The 19771-nt window shown below is 41.6% G+C and overlaps 1 protein-coding gene across 1 annotated transcript in view; it reads left to right on the top strand.

Moving 5' to 3' along the window:
• NEBL (nebulette) overlaps positions 1-19771 on the top strand; it is a 143019-nt gene that overhangs the window by 55911 nt on the left and 67337 nt on the right. The window contains exon 3 of the mRNA XM_069959040.1: positions 13988-14072. Coding sequence (XP_069815141.1) covers positions 13988-14072 — 85 coding nt within the window. The remainder of the gene's footprint in view (positions 1-13987; positions 14073-19771) is intronic.

Raw genomic sequence — 19771 nt, 5'->3', positions numbered from 1 at the left:
ATAAATAGTCAATTTTTACACCAAACACACAGAGAGTATGGAAACATCACACACCATGGTGTTTGTTGAACTAGAGTTGAGCGAATTGGGTTTGTCCGAATCCGAGGGTGCACCACTTGATTAGTGGTGGCTGCTGAAATTGGATGCAATCCTAGGGACGAACCTGAAAGAGCTAGAAGTTAACTCAACTCTAATACCAACAAATGATTCCGGTTATCGAGCCAATGTTTACTGTGCCAGCCATACGTAACAGTAGGCAGAGTAGTATTTGTTCATCGAATTTTTATGGCATAGCTCTTAAAACATCTAAGACCTGTTAGACGATTACATGGCTGGGTGCCCTGTGACCTCCACTGATCACTAGAACAAAGGTACTGCAACGCTCCTCCAGTGGGGTTCCTTCCTCATCTGACATTAAACCTGTTGTAGCAATCTCCCATTCATTGCTATAGGGCTGAGACTTACGGGTAAGGATCCTCCTTGGGGAGAGGGTCATAGTGTTATGTAGAGATGGCCCCGCTGGAATTCTGGGAAATAAAATATGCATATTATCTCTAAGCTCTCTGGTGCCACCTATGTGGCTTGCATTGGAGTGCTTCTTTAACTCATTTAAACGTATTAGAAAATGACTGGGGGTTTTAATGACTGGGGTTTTTTAAGGCAGAATCCCCCCTAGAATGCGGAGTGTAGAAAGCTGTTTTGGGGTTCTTGTCCTTTGCCAGTACTGGGTAGGGTGCTGGTTGGCAAATGAGAAGACATGATTTTTAAGTTTTTTCCACAACAAGAATCCTTTCTTCATAAGTCTTGTAAGCTAGCCCCCTGCTATGTACTGACCAGGGGCAAAACAGCTGCTGGGGACTTCTAGGACCTTTTCCCCACTTGCTTTCCTTCCCATAGACTTACATTGGGAGTCCATCCTATTAAACAAAGCGATTAACGACAAACGATCGCAAACTAGATTGTTTATTGTTAACATGAAATTGTTCACTATATTACACAGAACAATAGTCGTTAGTTACGATTGTTACATGAATCGTTACTACGATCATTTACTCTATCTGATCCAAGCAATAGAAGGAACGATGTGCAATTACACTGAATGATTAGTGAAGGAATGCGGAATTACAGCAAACGATTAACCCTTAGAGGACCGGGCCAATTTAAATTTTTGCGTTTTCTTTTTTCCTCCTTGTGTTTAAAAGGCCATAGCACCTGCATTTTTCCACCTAGAAACCCACATGAGCCCTTATGTTTTGCGCCACTAATTGTACTTTGCAATGACAGGCTGAATTTTCTCATAAAGTACACTGCGAAACCAGAAAAAATTCAATGTGTGGTGAAATTGAAAAAACAAACAAACATGTTTTATATGTTCCCAAAGTCGTTACGATTACAACGATATATACCATGTATAACTTTTATATTATGTGATGGCTTGCAAAAAATTCAAACCATTGTTAACAAATATATGTTCCTTAAAATCGCTCCATTCCCAGGCTTATAGCGCTTTTATCCTTTGGTCTATGGGGCTGTGTGAGGTGTAATTTTTTGCGCCATGATCTGTTCTTTCTATCGGTACCTTGATTGCATATATACGACTTTTTGATCGCTTTTTATTACAATTTTTCTGGATTTGATGCGACCAAAAATGCGCAATTTTGCACTTTGGGATTTTTTTGAGCTTACGCCGTTTACCATACGAGATCAGGAATGTGAATAGTTCAGGTGATTACGCACGCGGCGATACCAAACATGTTTATTTATTTATTTTCATTTATATAATGGGAAAAGGGGGGTGATTCACACTTTTATTAGGGGAGGGGGCTTTTTACTAATAATAACACTTTTTTTAAAACTCTTACACTTATACTAGAAGCCCCCCTGGGGTTAGGGTTATTCTCCCTGGGGTTAGGGTTATTCCCCCTGAGGGACTACTAGTATATGCACACTGATCTCTCATTGAGATCTATGCTGCATAGATATGCAGCATAGATCGATAAGATAGGCACTCGATCGATAAGATAGACACGGGGATCGCTCCTCTGGGACACGGGGATCGCTCCTCCGGGGGGGGGGGGGATCTCCGCCACTAGACACCAGGGAACGACTGCATCTTTGACAGATGCATCCGATTATCTAATTAGCGGGCACGGCGATCAGACCGTGCCCGCTAATAGCTGCGGTCCCGGGCTGCATGCGATCAACGATCAACGACCTGTAATTGCAAAGAACGATTATTTTTATATTCGAACGATATAACGATTTTCCACACAACGATCTTCCCGTGTAATGGAGCCCTTAGTCATGTGGTTCAGTATAGGGAGAGAACAGGTTTACCATATGCTCCTTGCTTCTCTAGAGATTAGTCGGGGCTTAAACACCTAAACACCTAGGGGGAGATTTCTCAAACATGGTGTAAAGTGAAACAGGCCCAGTTGCCCCTAGCAACCAGTCAGATTCCACCTTTCATTTTCCAAAGAGTCTGTGAGGAATGAAAGGTGGAATCTGATTGGTTGCTAGGGGCAACTGGGCCAGTTTCATTTTCACCATGTTTGATAAATCTCCCCCCTAGTCCCTGACTGATCAAAATATTGGGACAATGGCCATTTAATTTTCAACCTATTACCTTATATTAGGGTCCATAAGGTTGCCATCAATAATGAGTGGACGGTGAATAACAATAATATGAAGACAATAAGGAGGCTGTAGATTACTCTGTTATTCTTGCAGGGCTGGATTAAAACAAACTAAAATGATCACGTCGGAGAAGTCTTGTGTGCCTTTGTCAGCGCATATTTCCATTTGGTATAATGTGAAGCTACTAGTTAATAACCCAGTTACCATGGTATCTCTTGTACTTTGAGGTTGTGACCCACGTATGGAGGTGTGAGAGAGCAGTGGGAGCCTTGAGCAATGGTGCTGACTGCAATCGCTTCCAAATAATTTCCCTCTATTACACATAAGAGTCATTGTTTGGTGTCCTTATCCAATTTGTACATTCTTGTTGAAGAATGTTAGCAATGTGTGTGCCTGGATGATCCCAAACTGCGTGAAGTTCCTTAAAGGCACATAATATCACCTTTTCTAAGGGCCCTATTCCACCGGACGATTATCGTTCAGATTATTGTTAAATCGTTCAAATCTAATCGTTCGGTTGAAATGCAGTTAACGATTAACGACCGAACGAGAAATCGTTGATCGCTTTATAAGACCTGGACCTATTTTTATCGTTGTTCGTTTGCAAAACGTTCGCATTGAATAAGACGTTGTTCGGTCGTTCGCAGTAGATACGAACGCAATAGCGAAGAAATAGCGAAGAAAAAACTATCGCAAATACGATCATAAGTAACGATGATCGTCCCATGGAAATGAGTGAACGTTTTTAGGTCTTTCGCAATAGCGGTCGTTTGAGATTGTTAATCGTTAACGATTATGCGAACGATAATCGGCCGGTGGAATAGGGCCCTTAGTCTTTATTCCCAAGTGTGTCGTAAAGATCGTTGTCCTTGCTCCATCCAGAATTAAGGTATTAAGCGTCGGCTAAAAAATGGACCTATTTCCGTCGGACTTGGTCATTTATATGTATGAGGAGGAGGTACCTGATGGAAAATGAGTGATTCAAGATCTGTTTTGTCTGAGTGGAAGAATAATACAGCAGGGTGCCCTATTGATCTGGTATAAAAGAAAGCAACTTTAATGCCAACTACTACCAAGCAAATACAAAGTTCCTCCAGTTATGTTGCCTAACAAATCTTTATAGAGAGGCTTCTGGCATTGTAAAGTTGTTATTGCTGTCACTGCTAAAGGGAAAATATCAACAGATTCTAATCTGCTGATAGCCCACTATAGCGCTGGGGATGCTGAGGAGGAAGGTATGTGTCTTACCTTCCTCTTCGGCCCTGGTGCTGAGATGTTAGTCTGCATAATCTTCGGCCCGTCCGCTCCATTGATTATCATTAGAAGCAGCAGGCCAGCTCAGTGCTATGGGGGTGGGGCAGTGCTCCTGGCTGAAGATTATGCCCACTTACAGTGCGGGACCACCGCCAAGGACACATACCTTCCTCCTCAGCACCCTGGGTGCCAAAGGGGGCTATCGGCAGGTTAGATTTGTCTAGCCTGCTTATAGTTCTCCTATAAACCTCTGGAGACATTGCTGACAGAATTACTATAGGAACCCTTTAAAAGCTACTGGAAGCACCATGCAAAGTATTGATACATCACCAAAGAGTATGTATTCCTCCAAGAGAAAAAAAAAACAGAGTTGAGCAAATCTCGAGCATGCTTGAGTCCACCTGAACCTGAATGTGGGGCATTTGACTACTGGAGTCCTGGAAAACATGGATACAGCTTATGACCATAGCCAGTATCCATGTTTTTCAAGACTCCCTAGGGCTGCATCCAACTTCCTCAGCCACCAGTATTCAAATGCCAAACGATGGGACTCGAGCAAGGTCAAGTTGCGCTCCTCTCTACTGTCAATCTTTAGTGGCAGCTCTCCAGTCTCGGGTATAAATCTTATATTTACCAAAGCAATTGCAAAAGAGGAAGCTAGTGCCTAAATCCAAAATGTTGATGGCCTTAGATAAGAAAGAATGAACCTGGCCAGCAATAAAATAGAAGATAACAAGCAGGCCATGAGTACGACTCCTAGAGGGCTGAAAGGCATTGGTGTACTCTACCAGCTCTACCAATTTTTTACTGAGAAGACCAGAGTGCTGGTTATCTTCTTTTTTATTGCTGAATTAGACTTTCAGGCTGTGCACCGGATCCTTACGTTATATGGCAAGGTCCTAGGCTCTCAACTTGTGCTTCCGTATTCCCGGGGAATATTTGCTCTACCCTCATAACAGTGCTGTGTGTAGTCATAGTTTTGAGGTGCTTCCCCCCGCCCATTCAGGACCACCCACTACCCCCAATTCAAACTGAAGGAAAAAAGAATAAAGTATGGAAAGAAAAAGAAGAATAGCTCATCATCATCCTCCGCAGCTTCAGATTCCACATTTTGGCAAATTTAAATAAGGTCAAATTCAATTTTGCCCGGACTCTTCCCAATAGGGATGGTCCGAACCTGCTCTCAGCAATGATTCCCGCTGTCTTTCACCTCCGTGGAGAGGGTGGATACAGTAGGAGGACCGCCTGGAAAACTGGGATACAGCCTATGGCTATGGCTGTATCCCAGTTTTCTAGGCGTTCCTCCGGCTGTATCCTCCCTCTCCACGGAGGTGGAAGACAGCGGGAATCATTGCCGAGAGTTCAGGTTCGTACGAACCCGAACCTCGGCAGGTTCGGACCATCCCTACTTCCCAACAATAATGTTGCATCTGCTAATGTCCTCCAAGCTTCCACATCTGGTCGCACACTAGAAATACAACAATTGAGAATTTCCTTCCTTAAAAAAAAAAAAAAAAAAAGTAATTTAAGTAACAATTCTACTTTTATATGGGTCAATCTGACCCTGGTTATTCAATCCCAAAATATGAATCCAAGGACATAAAGTCAACATGGAATTATAGATTAAGTTTTTTCTTTTTATTGCATTAAAAAAGAAGTCCCATGAAAATAAAAAAGTCATGAAGGCAAGGGGTGCGGGAACATAATAAACAAAGTATACTTACCTGTCCCCTTGCCTCCGATGCTCTGATGGCCACTGGCTGTAATTTTCGTCTGGAACATCGCTGCTCGGCTGATCGATCACCCGCTCAGCTAGTTAGGTGTCCCGCCCCAGTCACTGATTGGCTGAGCGGGCAATTGATCATATGGATATGTGCCGTTTCAGCTGGAGGAGCTGCAGAAAGACGGTGGCTGTCACAGAAACCCGAGCGGCTCTACCGGCCACGAAGATAGGTAAGTATACTTTGTTTATTATGTTCCCACACCCTCCTGTCATTCTTCCGTCTTATGGGACTTCTCCTTTAAGCTTGGGACATCACTTCAAACGTGGATTTGATTGGTTCTAGCTTCTCCACACGTTGAGCCATCAATCCCCACCATATACCTGATTCTATATAGAAATACTGGGGTACTATGTATTCTACTCATGTGAAATAAAGTAAAACCTGTCTGAACCTGTACACTCGCCATTTGACTCCTGCTGCCTAAAGAAGTTGGATGCAGCCCTAGGGAGTCTTGGAAAGCATGGATCCAGTTGTAGGCTTAGTAGTCCGGGGGGTGAGAGGAGGAGGAAGAGCGATCAGTATGGGGGGCATCAACCAGCCAGCTGTCCAAGCAGCTCCTCAACAAGTACCAGGAGCTGACTATGATCTAGGCCGTAACCATGTTTTTTCTGCCAGTCCTAAGGCCACATACGAACTTTTCCAGCCAGAAGGCAAATATTGAGTGTTCTTCAGGTTTACTCATCACTATTCAGTATGGATCTTTGCAGAACAGGGACCAACTTTGGAGGTGCACTTTAATAAAGAGGTCAGTCTATATAAATCAGGATCTAGTCACCTTTACAGGGTCTTTTAATCTAAAATCATGTCTTCTTTTTACATTGTTCTTGGTAGAAAACGTTCCACAAGTGTTTCCTCAAATGTACCGATGATTCCGATGTCAGAATCATTTTTAGATCTCGTCGGGGAGGCCATACAAATCTAGTGATTTACATCTTAAGAATTTACATAGTGTATTTGTGCGTTCTTCCGATGTCACTTGTGAAGCTTCTCTCTGGTCATAACACAGCTTTTATAGTGAATTCAAATAAGCGTACCTACTTTACAGATGGGGCAGATACTCAGATACTCTAAACTACTTGGATAACTAGAGAAAGGGAGTAGATAGTATAACTGGGACTAAAATGGTGCCAGGAAGTAGTTTACATAGGACATGACTGGTTGGGCATAATGCCCATGTTGGCAGCCAGTGCTATAGAGCATATCAGTAGCACAGCCAAGTAGGTTTCTTATATAACCAAGGAAAGCCTAGATATTTATAGCATGTATAGTGTATAGAGTCCACCAGATTTTCTAGGTTTTAGAATGTCAACCTTTGGAACGTGTACCCCACAACAGTGTCACATGTAGTGTTTCAGAGGGTATTTGCATTGTCCTTATGCAGCACGATGTAGAGTCATAGTTTATGGGGTTGCTTAGGTGCCCCTTTGTCTAAGGGGTGAAGTCATGTCTCTTCTCTTAGGACGAACATTAAAGGGGTCTTCTGGGAATAGAGGGGTTATCCAGTGCTACATAAACATGGCCACTTTCTTTCAGAGACAGCACCACTCTTGTCTTCAGTTCAGGTGTGATTTGCAATTAAGCTCCATTCACTTCAATGGAACTGAATTACAAAACCTGCACCTAAACTGGAGACAAGAGTGGTGCTGTCTCTGGAAGAAAGTGGCCATGTTTTTTGTAATGCTGGATACCCCCTATAACCTATTATTTTAATTGTTTTAATTCAGGTGTTTAAAACAAAAAACCTATACTCACCCTTCCCATTCACCTGCCAGTATGATGGAGCCTCACTCTCCGCTGCACATTGCTTCTAGGTTTGGGATCAGTATGTGGTATTGGCCACTCAACCAATCAATGACTGAGGCTGCTGTGTCAACTTCAAACCCTGAAGCAATGTGCAGGGGGTACCATAGCTGTATTTAGTGGGGGAGTAAGGAAGGTGAGTATAGTTTTTTTTTTAATCACTTGCATATACACCAATTTGTTGAAAAACTACAACTTTCACCATGCCCTGACAGACCCTGACTGCCGAGCTATAATGTAGTTTCGCAACAGCTGTATAGTTACAATATATTCAATTGCTATATTGAAAGTCTGTGTATTCTATGATCATGCTAGAAAGGATGGGACACATCATACTCATGGTATGGAGGAAATGAATACCTCTCTGATGTGATTGATATACTCTATTATTGGAAGTTATTGTTTTGCAGAGAAAAGCTATATTGTAAACCCTCGAAGGCAGGATCTAATCTCCCTATGCATCAGTCTGTCATTTACTTTATTCATGTTGTTTTTCTTATGTTACATTCTGTATATTAACCCATTATCATCTGTACATCTTTCTGGAATCAAAGGTGCAGTAAAAATAAATAATACTAATACAAAAACAATGGTGGGTCTACAGCATCATAATTATGTTCCTACCCTACCTTACCACTAGGTGGCGGCCTGAGCTATGGCCTGTCTTGACCTTGTTTATAAACTCTCATTTTAAATGCTTGTATATAGGAAAACCTTTAAAAAATGGTAGGATTATTGTAAATTTAACTCTAATATCAAAGTTCAGGACAAAATATTAGTGATTTAAAACATTCTATTTTTGCTTTTCTTGTAATATTTTTTTGTGGCCATTTATTTACTACTACTACTACTACTACTACTACTACTACTACTACTACTACTACTACTACCACCACCACTGGTAACAACTATTCCTAAGTATTGACTTACACAATAGCAAGTGAGGTGTTGCTGTATAACTAAACTGGTATGAGGTCTAGTAATCTGAAAAAGCTAAGTGACACCCCTTGTATGGGACACCCCCTTGTGTGGGACACCCTTTGTGGGGACTCCTGCTTGTCCAAGATCTCCGGGTAAAACCAATACAAGGCTGTAGATTACTAAAACACTCTAATTATTCAACAATGTTAATGTAGTCTCAATGGTCTACAAATGTGTCCGATAGATTTGTATTACGCCCCGACCCCTATCTCCACCAACATCATCTGTGGATGGACAGTCAGCAGTCAACAGTTGGCACTGTTCTTCTCCCATGCACTGTCCCAGCTCCCCTTCCCTCTGTGACACAGTTCCATTAATTCTAATGAAGCTGTGTCACAGATTAAATAGGCCCCTTGCACAATGTGTAGTCTCCTTACAGCAGATGGTGCCCTGTATAGGTCCCCTACAATAGATGGCCCCTATGTAGGTGTCCCTCTATAGTAGATGGCCCACTGTGTAGGTTTCCCTATAGTAGATGGTCTCCTGTGTAGTCCCCCTATAGTAGATGATCCCCTGTGTAGTCCCCCTATAGTAGGTGGCCCCTTGTGTAGTCCCATTATAGTAGATGGCCGTCTTTGTAGTCCCCTTAGAGTAGATGGCCCTCTGTGTAGGTCCCATTATAGTAGATGGCCATCTGTGTAGTCCCCTCTATAGTATATGGTCCCCTGTGTAGCCCCCTCTATAGTATATGGTCCCCTGTGCAACCCCCTTACAGTAGATGGCCCCCTGTGTAGGTCTCCTATAGCAGATTGCCCCCTGTGCTCATGCCCCTTATAGTAGTTGGCCCTCCTGTGTAATCCCCCTATAGTACATGGCTCCTTGCGTTAATGTCTTCTATAGGAGATCGCCCCCCTGTGTAGTGTGTAGTCCCCCATAGTAGATGCCCCCTGTATAGGTCCCCTTATAGTAGATGCCCCCTGTGTAGTCCCATATAGTAGATAGTCCCCTGTGTAGTCCCCTTACAGCAAATGGCCCACTGTGTAGTCCCCCTACAGAAAATGGCCCCAGTTCCCAGATAGCAGATGACCTCCTCTATAAGGGAACTGCACAGGAGGCCAAGAAAACCGAACTTGCCTTACGTGTGCTCCCCTGTTGTTCTCCCAGCATGGGCATGGCTATCCTCTTCTCTTTTCTGTCACAGGTGGTGTGTGGAAGTCCCTTCTGCCTTTCAGCTCTCCATCAATTGCTTGTCCATCTTAAAGGTGCACACACAGTTGACCAGTGTGCTGCAGTTACACATCAGTTTGGTGGACCAGTGCCACTTACCAGAGTATATGATCAGAAGTGGGTGGTGTGGACAGGCCTCTGTAGCTCCGGACTCGGGCAGCTGCCCAAACAGCCCACATTATGTTTCCCCACTGTACCAAATATAAAAAAGCAAACATTTTAAATCCCTCTGTAAATACTGTGACAGCCATCAATGTCGCTTTAGTCATTTGGAATAGTCTTTTTTTCGGCTTACATTTATTTTACTACATAGTAAATTATATACTTAGAAATATTAGTTTCCTTTCAAGAACAAATGGGGGAAAGTGAGAGAAGAATATGGCTGAATTATTGCTTCCTCTGGGTGTTGCTTATTTCTGGAACATCTGTACATGTTAATCCGGTCTGATATTGTTCGGTGTCTCTCAGGTGAAGTATATAGAGGGGTGTGGATGTCAGTGTCAGGCCACACTTATAGTATCTGGAGCTAGGCACTTACATTCCATACATTCCAATGAGACAGTTCATTTTGGCTCTTAGGTGTCCTCCCTCTTCTACTAAGGTTGCAGCATTTTAGCCATCTGCAGAACTATCTTAAAGGGATACTCCAGAGGGAAAAGAATATTGTTTGACATCAACTAGTGTCAGAAAGATATTCAGGTTTCTAAATTACTTAAAAAAAAAATCATAAGTCTTCAAGTACTTATCAGTTGCTGAATGTCCTGCAGGAAGTGGTGTATTATTTCCAGTCTGACACAGCGCTCTCTGCTGCCACCTCTGTCCATGTCAGGAACTGTCCAGAGCAGTAGCAAATTCCCATAGAAAACCTCTCCTGTCATGGACAGAGGTGGCAGCAGAGAGCACCCTGTCAGGCTTGAAAGAATACACCACTTCCTGCAGGACATACAGCAGCTGATAAGTACTGGAAGACTTGAGTTTTAAAAAAAAAGTAGAAGTAATTTACAAATCTGTATAAGATTCTGACACCGGTTGATTTGTAAATTTCCCCCCGGAGTACCCCTTTAAGCAACACTGGATATTATGTTGTTTTTCCTGTTGAAAATGTAATAAAAAGATTTGGAAAAAAATTGTTGACTGGATGATTCTATTGATGTTACTGAAGGCCGGAGATGATGATGATGATGAAAAAGCAGATGGAATATAGTCAGCACATAATATTTCCTATTGTGGGATGGGGGCAGTATGGGTGGGGGTTGAACAGTAATAGGGATTGTTAATGATGATTAAAAATAAATAAATAAATACAAAAAAATAAAAATAAATATTATATATATATATATATATATATATATATATACAGCCCCACTCCTCTTATCTCTAGTGTCATTGACAAATTAGAGCAGGATGCCTTTCCTCGTCCCCTACCTTGCAGCTAGGGAGCAGGAGGCTCGGCGTGATCTGGTAACGCTCGGCAATGACACGGTGGATCAGCTGGGGCTGTCACTTCTCATCACATGCAATATCTGCCCATCTGTGTCACGAAAACATACAGAATGCAAACAAACTATCCCCTTCTGGTAGCACGTTGCTTGGCCGTGGTCCCAGACATCAGCTAACATATGTCTGAAGATCCCCTACACCATATGGCACAATGTGCTTTAGAATGTAAGCTCTTGTGGACAGCACGCTCGCTCTCATGATATGCGTGTGTGCTGTAAATATTGTACTGGAATGTGTCAAATCTGGGTTTACGCTGTAACTGTAGCTAAGTGAGTGAGCCTTGTGATGGTGTCTCCGTGCTGCTACAACCCACCAAAGTGATTTTATTAGTCTATGGTCACACATTGTTCTTCAGTGCCCAATTCGAGCCATAAAATTTTTTTTTCTTAAAAATCAACTGCAATGTATTCACTTTAAAGGGGTACGCCAGCGAAAATCTTTTTCTTTCAAATCAACTTGTTTCAGAAAGTTATATAGATTTGTAATTCACTTTTATTTAAAAATTTCAAGTCTTCCAGTACTTAGTAGCTGTTGTATGGTTTGCAGGAAGTGGAGTATTCTTTCCAGTCTGACACAGCGCTCTCTGATGCCACCTCTGTCCATGTCAGGAACTGCCCAGAGCAGTATCAAATCCCCATAGAAAACCTCTCCTGCTCTGCGCAGTTGCTGTTTCAGGCAGAGGAGGCAAAGAGGACTGTGTCAGACTGAAATGAAAACATTTCCTACAGGGCATACAGCAGCTGATAAGTATGGGAAGATTTTTGCTGGATAACCCCTTTAAGTTTTCTATGTTTAAATCAATGTTCTACATATGGCTACTAGATGTCTCCCTTCTTGTTAAACTGTGCTCCATGTTCCCTCCGTGCTGATATATGGTCTTTCCTCTGTTAAAAAAAAGAGACCAAATACAGGAAGTCCCCGTCCTTTGCTCTCTCACAGACATGACTTGGTATTTATTGACAGCCATTCCTAAGCGCCCATGAAGTGGAACAGGTCCTCATTCTGCATGTGCACAGCTGAATCCCATCCACATTCAGTAGTAGAGAATCCTGGGGGTGCTTGCATTGTATGGTCAGCTCTCCTGTCACACAGCACCAAAACCTCTTGAACTATACAGTAACATTATACTTACTGAATTACTGAGTTACATAACAGAGAGCATTGTCTCCTGGTAGGCTGCAGAGCTGATTATATAATTAGCAAAAGTTAATAATATAATTAACCTAAGGTAATTGCCCTCAGTTGATATACAACCTGCATGATGGACAGGCGTCTATCCCTGTGTGAGCTTGCAAAGGACTGGGATTTCCTGTGTTTGGTAACAGCAACATTGAAATTAAAATAAGCACAAAAGAAGCTGGCAGTGCTGACACTCAGCACCTCCAGCTTCTTTTGTGTATATTTACTTTTCTGACATCCAACACATCTACCAGTCAGCTGTTTGTGAGAGCCATTCTTCTGGTTTACACAGTGATAGAGAGCTGGAAGCAGACGACTCCATTCATCGTGTAGTGGCCAAGATCGGTTACTGCAGCTCAACTCTCATTTATTTCATTAGGAGCTAAGCTGTAGTAACCCTGCATGGCCACTACACAATGCACGGCGCTGTCTCCTTCCGTCTCTGTGTCAGGCACCACAACAGCTGATAGGCAGGGGTGCCGTGTATCAGAACCCCCAACTGATGGGTCATCAATAAATTCTGCCCTATTATCATTATCTTTTGTTATGTGCCGTAAACCCACCAATGACAAAATCTAATTGTCAGCCTCTTGTCTGTTTGTGCCGATGACACTTCAGATATTAATATTACTTTTTTTGCAGCATCATCAATCATTCCTTTCGGCGAGGCACTTCATAATACAAGATTCATGTAGCATAGCCACATTGTGGTGAGAGAGAGGATGAGCATGAGTAACAAGCTTGTACAAAGCGCATCACTCAGAGGGGAATATTAGTCATTGGATACAAGATTCCTCGAAGAACTTTATCTGAGAGCATGAAAATCATGTAAATTGACGAACGGCTCAGACATCACTGTATAACCTGGAGAGCCATAATGGGAGGGTTATCACTTTTACATGTTAAAGGGAACCTGACTCTTAAAGTGTAACTATCATATATATGTATATATATATATATATATATATATATATATATATATATTTTTTTTTTTTTTTTTTGCAGAAATCAGTAGTATAAGCAATTTAAGAAACTCTTCAATAGGTTTTATTAGGCAATTGCTTTACTCAAAAAACAATTTCCCAGCCTCCCCCCCCCCCCCTCACTTCTTATCTGTTAATTATCAGGCAAATCTGTCTTCATTACAGAGAAGCCAGTGAAGACGGGTTCTGCGGTGTCCATTATATCCTATGGAGGGGGGGAGGCGAGGGAGATGAGTGAGCAGGAAGAGGAGACATGAAGGTCAGCTGTTTGTAGACTGTCTGGACACCTAAAACGCTGGATTCAGGGGTCAGAAAGGTCAGTGCTTATCTAGGAACTTGCTGAGAGAAGATTGCAGGGTGTTGTGCAGGACTGGTCCGTGCTCTCTCACTCCTCTCAGCCCCTCCCCTCTCCATTGAGCAAAATGGACACAGAAATCCTGCTTCTTCTGAAGTCAGGGGGGAGCTAGGAAAACAGCTTTTCAGTACAGAAGGAAACTCTTTTGCTAAATAAAACCTATTACCGAGTTTCTTAAAATCACTTGTACTATTGATATTTATTGTTTTCAGAAAAATGACCCTGAAATTACAGTTACACTTTAATTAAGGTGATTTTATGACAGAATTTAGTTTTTCTTGCCAATTTTCACCCAGAAGTGGGTAAATATATCACTGACTATTTCTCTCTCTCTCTTTACTTTATAGACACTATCCTAAACAGTCCTTTACCACTGTGGCAGATACTCCGGAAAACCTTCGACTGAAACAACAGAGTGAAATCCAGAGTCAGGTAACTGAATATACATGGTTCATTATAGAGGGCATATACAGAGACTGAGGTCACCTTGTAGTATAATAGTACAGGCATAGACTACTGCTCTATATACAGTATATGGTCAACATATGTCCACTCCTAGGCCTAAACAGAGTTCTTTCTTGACTTAGTTCTCTCAATATTTTTTTTAATTTTTATAAATTACAGTCACCATTGTCTCATTCCTCTATTATTCTTCCTGGAAATCTATTCATTCATTGTCAACTTGGTGTTACCGTTCCCAAAATTAACGTTCACATTCCCCATCGCCTATGACAATGTCCAGTCAGTGCTGACACTTTATTAACATGGGGAATGGTAAGGCACAATTGACAATTGATGCCTTCATTTCCAGGAGGAATAAAAGAGGGACAAGTGTTGTTTTATCAGAATTAAAGGGGTACTCCGGAGGGGAAAAAAATCTTTAAAATCATCTGGTGTCAGAAGGTTATACAGGTTTGTAATTTATTTCAGTTTAAAAATCTCCAGTCTACCAGTACTTAACAGCTGCTACATGTCCTGCAGGAAGTAGTGTATTCTTTCCAGTTTGACACAGTGCTCTCTGCTACCACCTCTGTCCATGTCAGGAACTGTCCAGAGCAGAAGTTTTCTATGGGGATTTGCTGCTGCTCTGGACAGTTCCTGACATGGACATAGGGGGCAGCAGAGAGGACTGTGTCAGACTGGAAAGAATACACCACTTCCTGCAGGACGTACAGCAGCTGATAATTACTGTAAAGCTGGAGATTTTTTTAGTAAAAGTGAATCACAAATCTGTATAACTTTTTGACATCTATCTATCTATCTATCTATCTATCTATCTATCTATATATATATATATATATATATATATATATATATATATATATAAAATGTTCTGTTACTCTCATGAGTTTAAATGTTTACTGTCGCACTCTCGGGATCGACTGTGTCACGTGACTGAGATGGTCGTATAATATGCGTCCATGGGGCCATCTCGCACACATAGACACAGAGAGCGGAGAGAGATGGGATAAAAACACTCAGACCCTGTCCAAAATAAACTTTAAAGGGAATCTGTCGCTTTAAAAAATGTTGACATCCCATAGAGACATGTCAAAAGATTTGAAGAGCCCAGATCTGGGTATTCAGAACCCCCCACCCATTGCTATAACAAGGCAACTAATTAGAATGGACAGAGAGGCCACCCCATATCTTCCCTTTGAGTTGGAAACAGCTGAACACTATACACAGCTGGAGAATTATGTTATGTAACACAAACAGATGAGAAACTTCATAAAACTTTCTACATGAAGCTATTATAGAGCCGTGCCTGAGGTCCGGTGTCACATTGCGGCTCTATGTAATTATTGGTGCAGGAATGAAGTCATTCAGACTCGCCCTGAGACTGCAAAAAATAACATAGGAAATGCCACCCTTCCTTTCCGGTGACAGCATAGTCTTTTTTTATAGGCTTCAGAATGTGAAATATTATGTTCGCTATTAAAAGTTCAGGATCTCCTTCCTAATGAGATTCATCATAGGGAGGCAAAAAAATAAAAATAAATAAAAAAATAGACCATATAATTAAAAGTAACCTAAAGGTATTTCGGTGTGTCTTGGCAAAACCAGAAATACAAGAGTTCCTATAAATAGTTCTATAAAAAGTCCCTGTAAAATATTAGGTTATAGTTAAAGGTGTCGTTAAAATTTTATGTATTTATTTTTGCATTCTTTGTAGTTTTTAATAACTTTTTGTAAATATTGAAAGCTACTCTGTACTCACAATCTGCCCCTCCCCCCCAAAGCACTTGTACCGTCGGATAGCTGCTTTTAATCCAAGATCTGTCTTTGGGTCCGTTCAGCAGTTAATGTCCTAAAAAACAACTTTTAAACTTGTAGCCCTGTGTTAAATTGGCGTGGCCTAGACTGTCTGTGCCCTAGTCCTGCACTGCCTCTCCATCCCTCCTCCCTGCCCTCTTCACCATTAGGAACGCCCCAGGCAGGATTTCTCCTATTCATCACCTGTCTGAGAACTGCACAGGGGCTTTAATGATTTAGCACATGTGCAGTGTCCACATAGGTGATGATTAGGAGAAACCTAGATCCAGAAATCTGGTTTGAAATCACAGAAATCCTGAATCTCTTCTGTACAGTGACATAGCACAGAACATATGTGTTGAATCACAATGCATTATGACTTGGAAGGGTATGGGCTTGTGTTTGACAATAGCGGTGACTCATCCCGACAACGTTATGCTTGCCACGTATATCATGTATTTAGAAGTGTTAGGGATTCAGCGTGCGTACACAGCGCACTTACCGCTTCACATGATCTTCATCAAAGCGCAGCTTATCCCAGGATGAATTTTACCTCCTGCCATGATTCCTTTTCATATTCATGGTGCCACCGCTCACTGTATAACATGATTTCATGCAAAGAGAAATAATTTCTTCTATAATTTTCTCATAAATAAGAAGGAAAAAAATATCTACTTAGTTATAGAAAATTCACAAAATGAGCGTCTATTTTATCACAGTTTAGAATGTGAAGGTTGGGTAACTTTGTCTATAATATACAGTATAGTAGGGTTACAGCATGTACTATGGTCTATGGGCCGCCCATACTGGGTGTAAGGAAATGCATCTCTTTATTGTACACAGATTTGTACACAGATAGACTCCCTCTCTCTCTCCTATATATATATAACCAATTTCTAAGCATCCACTAATGCTGGACCTGCCTTTAGTCATATCGTAGACTAGCCCCTTGACTTAAAGGGGTTTTGCCAATCAATGAAGTTCTCCTTTCACAGGATGGGGGATAACTGATTGCAGGGATTTGGCATGACTGGGACCCAAGTTCCTTTTTACAATGAAAGAGTGGAACGGACATGTCTGTAGTCTGAATGTCTGTGGTCTCAATTAAGGGGTATAGTCTGGGGTCTTAATTCAATAAGACCCCAGACTACACATCTTAATTAATTGAGACCCCCACCTTTATTTATTAAGGGGTGTAGTTTGGGGTCTGAATTAAAATTAAGAGGTGTAGTCTGGGGTCTGAATTAATTTACAGGTGAAGCCTGGGGTCTGAATTAATTTATAGGTGTAGTCTGGGGTCTGAATTAATTTACAGGTGAAGCCTGGGGTCTGAATTAATTTACAGGTGTAGTCTGGGGTCTGAATTAAAATTAATTAGGATGTATAGTCTGGGGTCTGAATTTATTTAGACGTATAGTCTGGGGTCTGAATTAATTTAGAGGTGTGGTCTGAATTAAAATTAATTAGGAGGTGTAGTCTGGAGTCTGAATTAATTTAGAGGTATAGTCTGGGGTCTGAATTAAAAGTAATTAGGCGGTCTAGTCTGGAGTCTGAATTGAATTAATTTAAAGGTGTAATCTGGAATCTGAATTAATTTAGAGGTATAGTCTGGGGGTCTGAATTAATTTAAAGGTGTAGTCTAGGGTCTGAATTAAAATGAATTAGGAGGTGTAGTCTGGAGTCTGAATTATATTAGAGGTGTAGTCTGGAGTCTGAATTCATTTAGAGGTGTAGTCTGGGGTCTGAATTATATTAGAGGTGTAGTCTGGAGTCTGGAGTCTGAATTCTTTTAGAGGTGTAGTCTGGAGTCTGAATTCATTAGCAGGTGTAGTCTGGAGTCTGAATTATATTAGAGGTGTAGTCTGGGATCTTAATGAGTTAAGAGGTGTAGTCTGGGGCCTGAATTAATTTCGAGGTGTAGTCTGGGGTCTGAATAAATGTCAAGGTGTAGTCTGGGGTCTGATTTAATTTAGAGGTGTAGTATGGGGTCTGAATTAATTTAGAGGTGTACTATGGGGTCTGGTTTAATTTAGGGGTCTGGTCTGAAATCTGAATTTTCTTTAGGGGTCTTATCTTGTTTAAACAACTTTAGGCCCCAACCTAGGGTCTGAGTTAAAGGGCTTATAACATGAAGCAAAGTTGGTAAAATCAGCACTACATACATATATGTACATATATACCTGTATATAATATGTAACTTACATCTCTGTACTGTTGTCCCACTTTTATTTTCCTTTATGACTGTGTGGTCCGTCACTACACACATAAGATATGCAGTGCACCTCTTATTTCTGATGCATCTGTTCTGACCCCAAATCTACATCTAACTTTGATGTAAAGCGAAAGTTAATGTGAATATAAAATGCAATATTGTCACATTTTGCTGTGAAAATTGTCAGCGCTTTGCTCATTATAAAGCATGATTCCTGGCAGCGACGGCTGGTGAGTGTGGAATTGTTGGCTTCACACTAGACATTTCTTCGGATGATGAATGCTATCAATATGTTCAGTCTTATAGACTATTCTTGTATTTTTTATTGGCTTAAAGGTTATTCAGGATTGGAAAAACATGGCTACTTTCTCTCAGAAACAGAGCCACTTTTGTCCTCTTGTGGCATTACAGCTAAGTTCAATGGACTTGTAATACAGCACACAACCTGTGGACAGGCGTGGTGCTGTTTTTGAAAGACAGCAGTCATGTTTTCCTAATCCTGGATAATTCCTGTTCTCCCGTAGACTGTCTGGGAGGAAAGCGAACTGAACTTTTTGCAAAGTTCAGAATGAGTCCGTAAAGATGGTGGCTGCATATTCTAAAAAAAAGAAAAGAAAAAAAGAGTATGCTAACTTGTCCACCCTCCCCCAGTGTCGCCCTCCAGGTCTCCAGTGTCTTTAGCCGCCTGTACCCGCTTAGCCGATCACTGACTGTGATGGGACAGCACAGCGGCCAGTGATTGGCTCAATGGGCTGTCACTCTTGTCTCGAGAGTGACAGACCGCTCAGCCAATTACTGGCCACAGCCCTGACCTTTCTCAGTCAGACAGTGATTGGCTGAGCAGGGTGTCACTCTCGAGACAAGATCAACAACCTGTTCAGCCAATCACTAAGAATCCTGTCTTAATCATTCAGTGAATGGCTGAGCGGGATTTTGCCATCTGCGGGGAAAACCAGAGACCAAAAAGGAGCTCTAAATACAATAATTTAGCTGTTTCAGTGCTGTTTTTTTTAACCCTTAGAAAACCAGGCCAATTTTCATTTTTGTGCTTTTCTTTTTTCCTCCTCGTGTATATAAGGCCATAGCGTGTCCATTTTTCCACCCAGAGACCCAGATGAATCCTTATTTTTTGCACCACTAATTGTTCTTTGCAATGGCAGATGAAATATTTGCCTAAAATATGCTGTGAAACCAGAAAAAAATGATATGTGTGGTGAAATTGAAAAAACGTTTTGATCATTTTTTATTACAATTTTTCTAGGTTTGATGTGACCAAAAATGCGCAATTTTGCACTTTGGAATTTTTTTGTGCTTATGCTGTTTACCGTGCGAGATCAGTAATGTGATCATTTAATAGTTCAGGCGAAAATGCATACCAAACATGTTTATTTATTTATTTACTTTTATTTATAGGCTATGTTCACACTTCGTATGATACCGGCTGTACCGTGACCCCGGCCGGGTCACAGAACGGCCGGTCTCTGGACGGATCATCTCGACCGGTACTTAAGTACTGGCCAGATGATCTTTCTGGCCGCGGAGCTGCTTACTTCACTGTGTGAACTGCTAGGTCTTTCTGCGGCCAGAATTCACTGAATTCCGGCCGCAGAAAACTGACATGTCAGTTTTTTCTGGTGCCGCATGGGATCCCGGCCGGAGCGTA

This window comes from Dendropsophus ebraccatus, chromosome 2, assembly GCF_027789765.1.
Source record: "Dendropsophus ebraccatus isolate aDenEbr1 chromosome 2, aDenEbr1.pat, whole genome shotgun sequence".
Classification (NCBI taxonomy): domain Eukaryota; kingdom Metazoa; phylum Chordata; class Amphibia; order Anura; family Hylidae; genus Dendropsophus; species Dendropsophus ebraccatus.
This window is presented reverse-complemented; position numbering and strand designations above follow the sequence as displayed.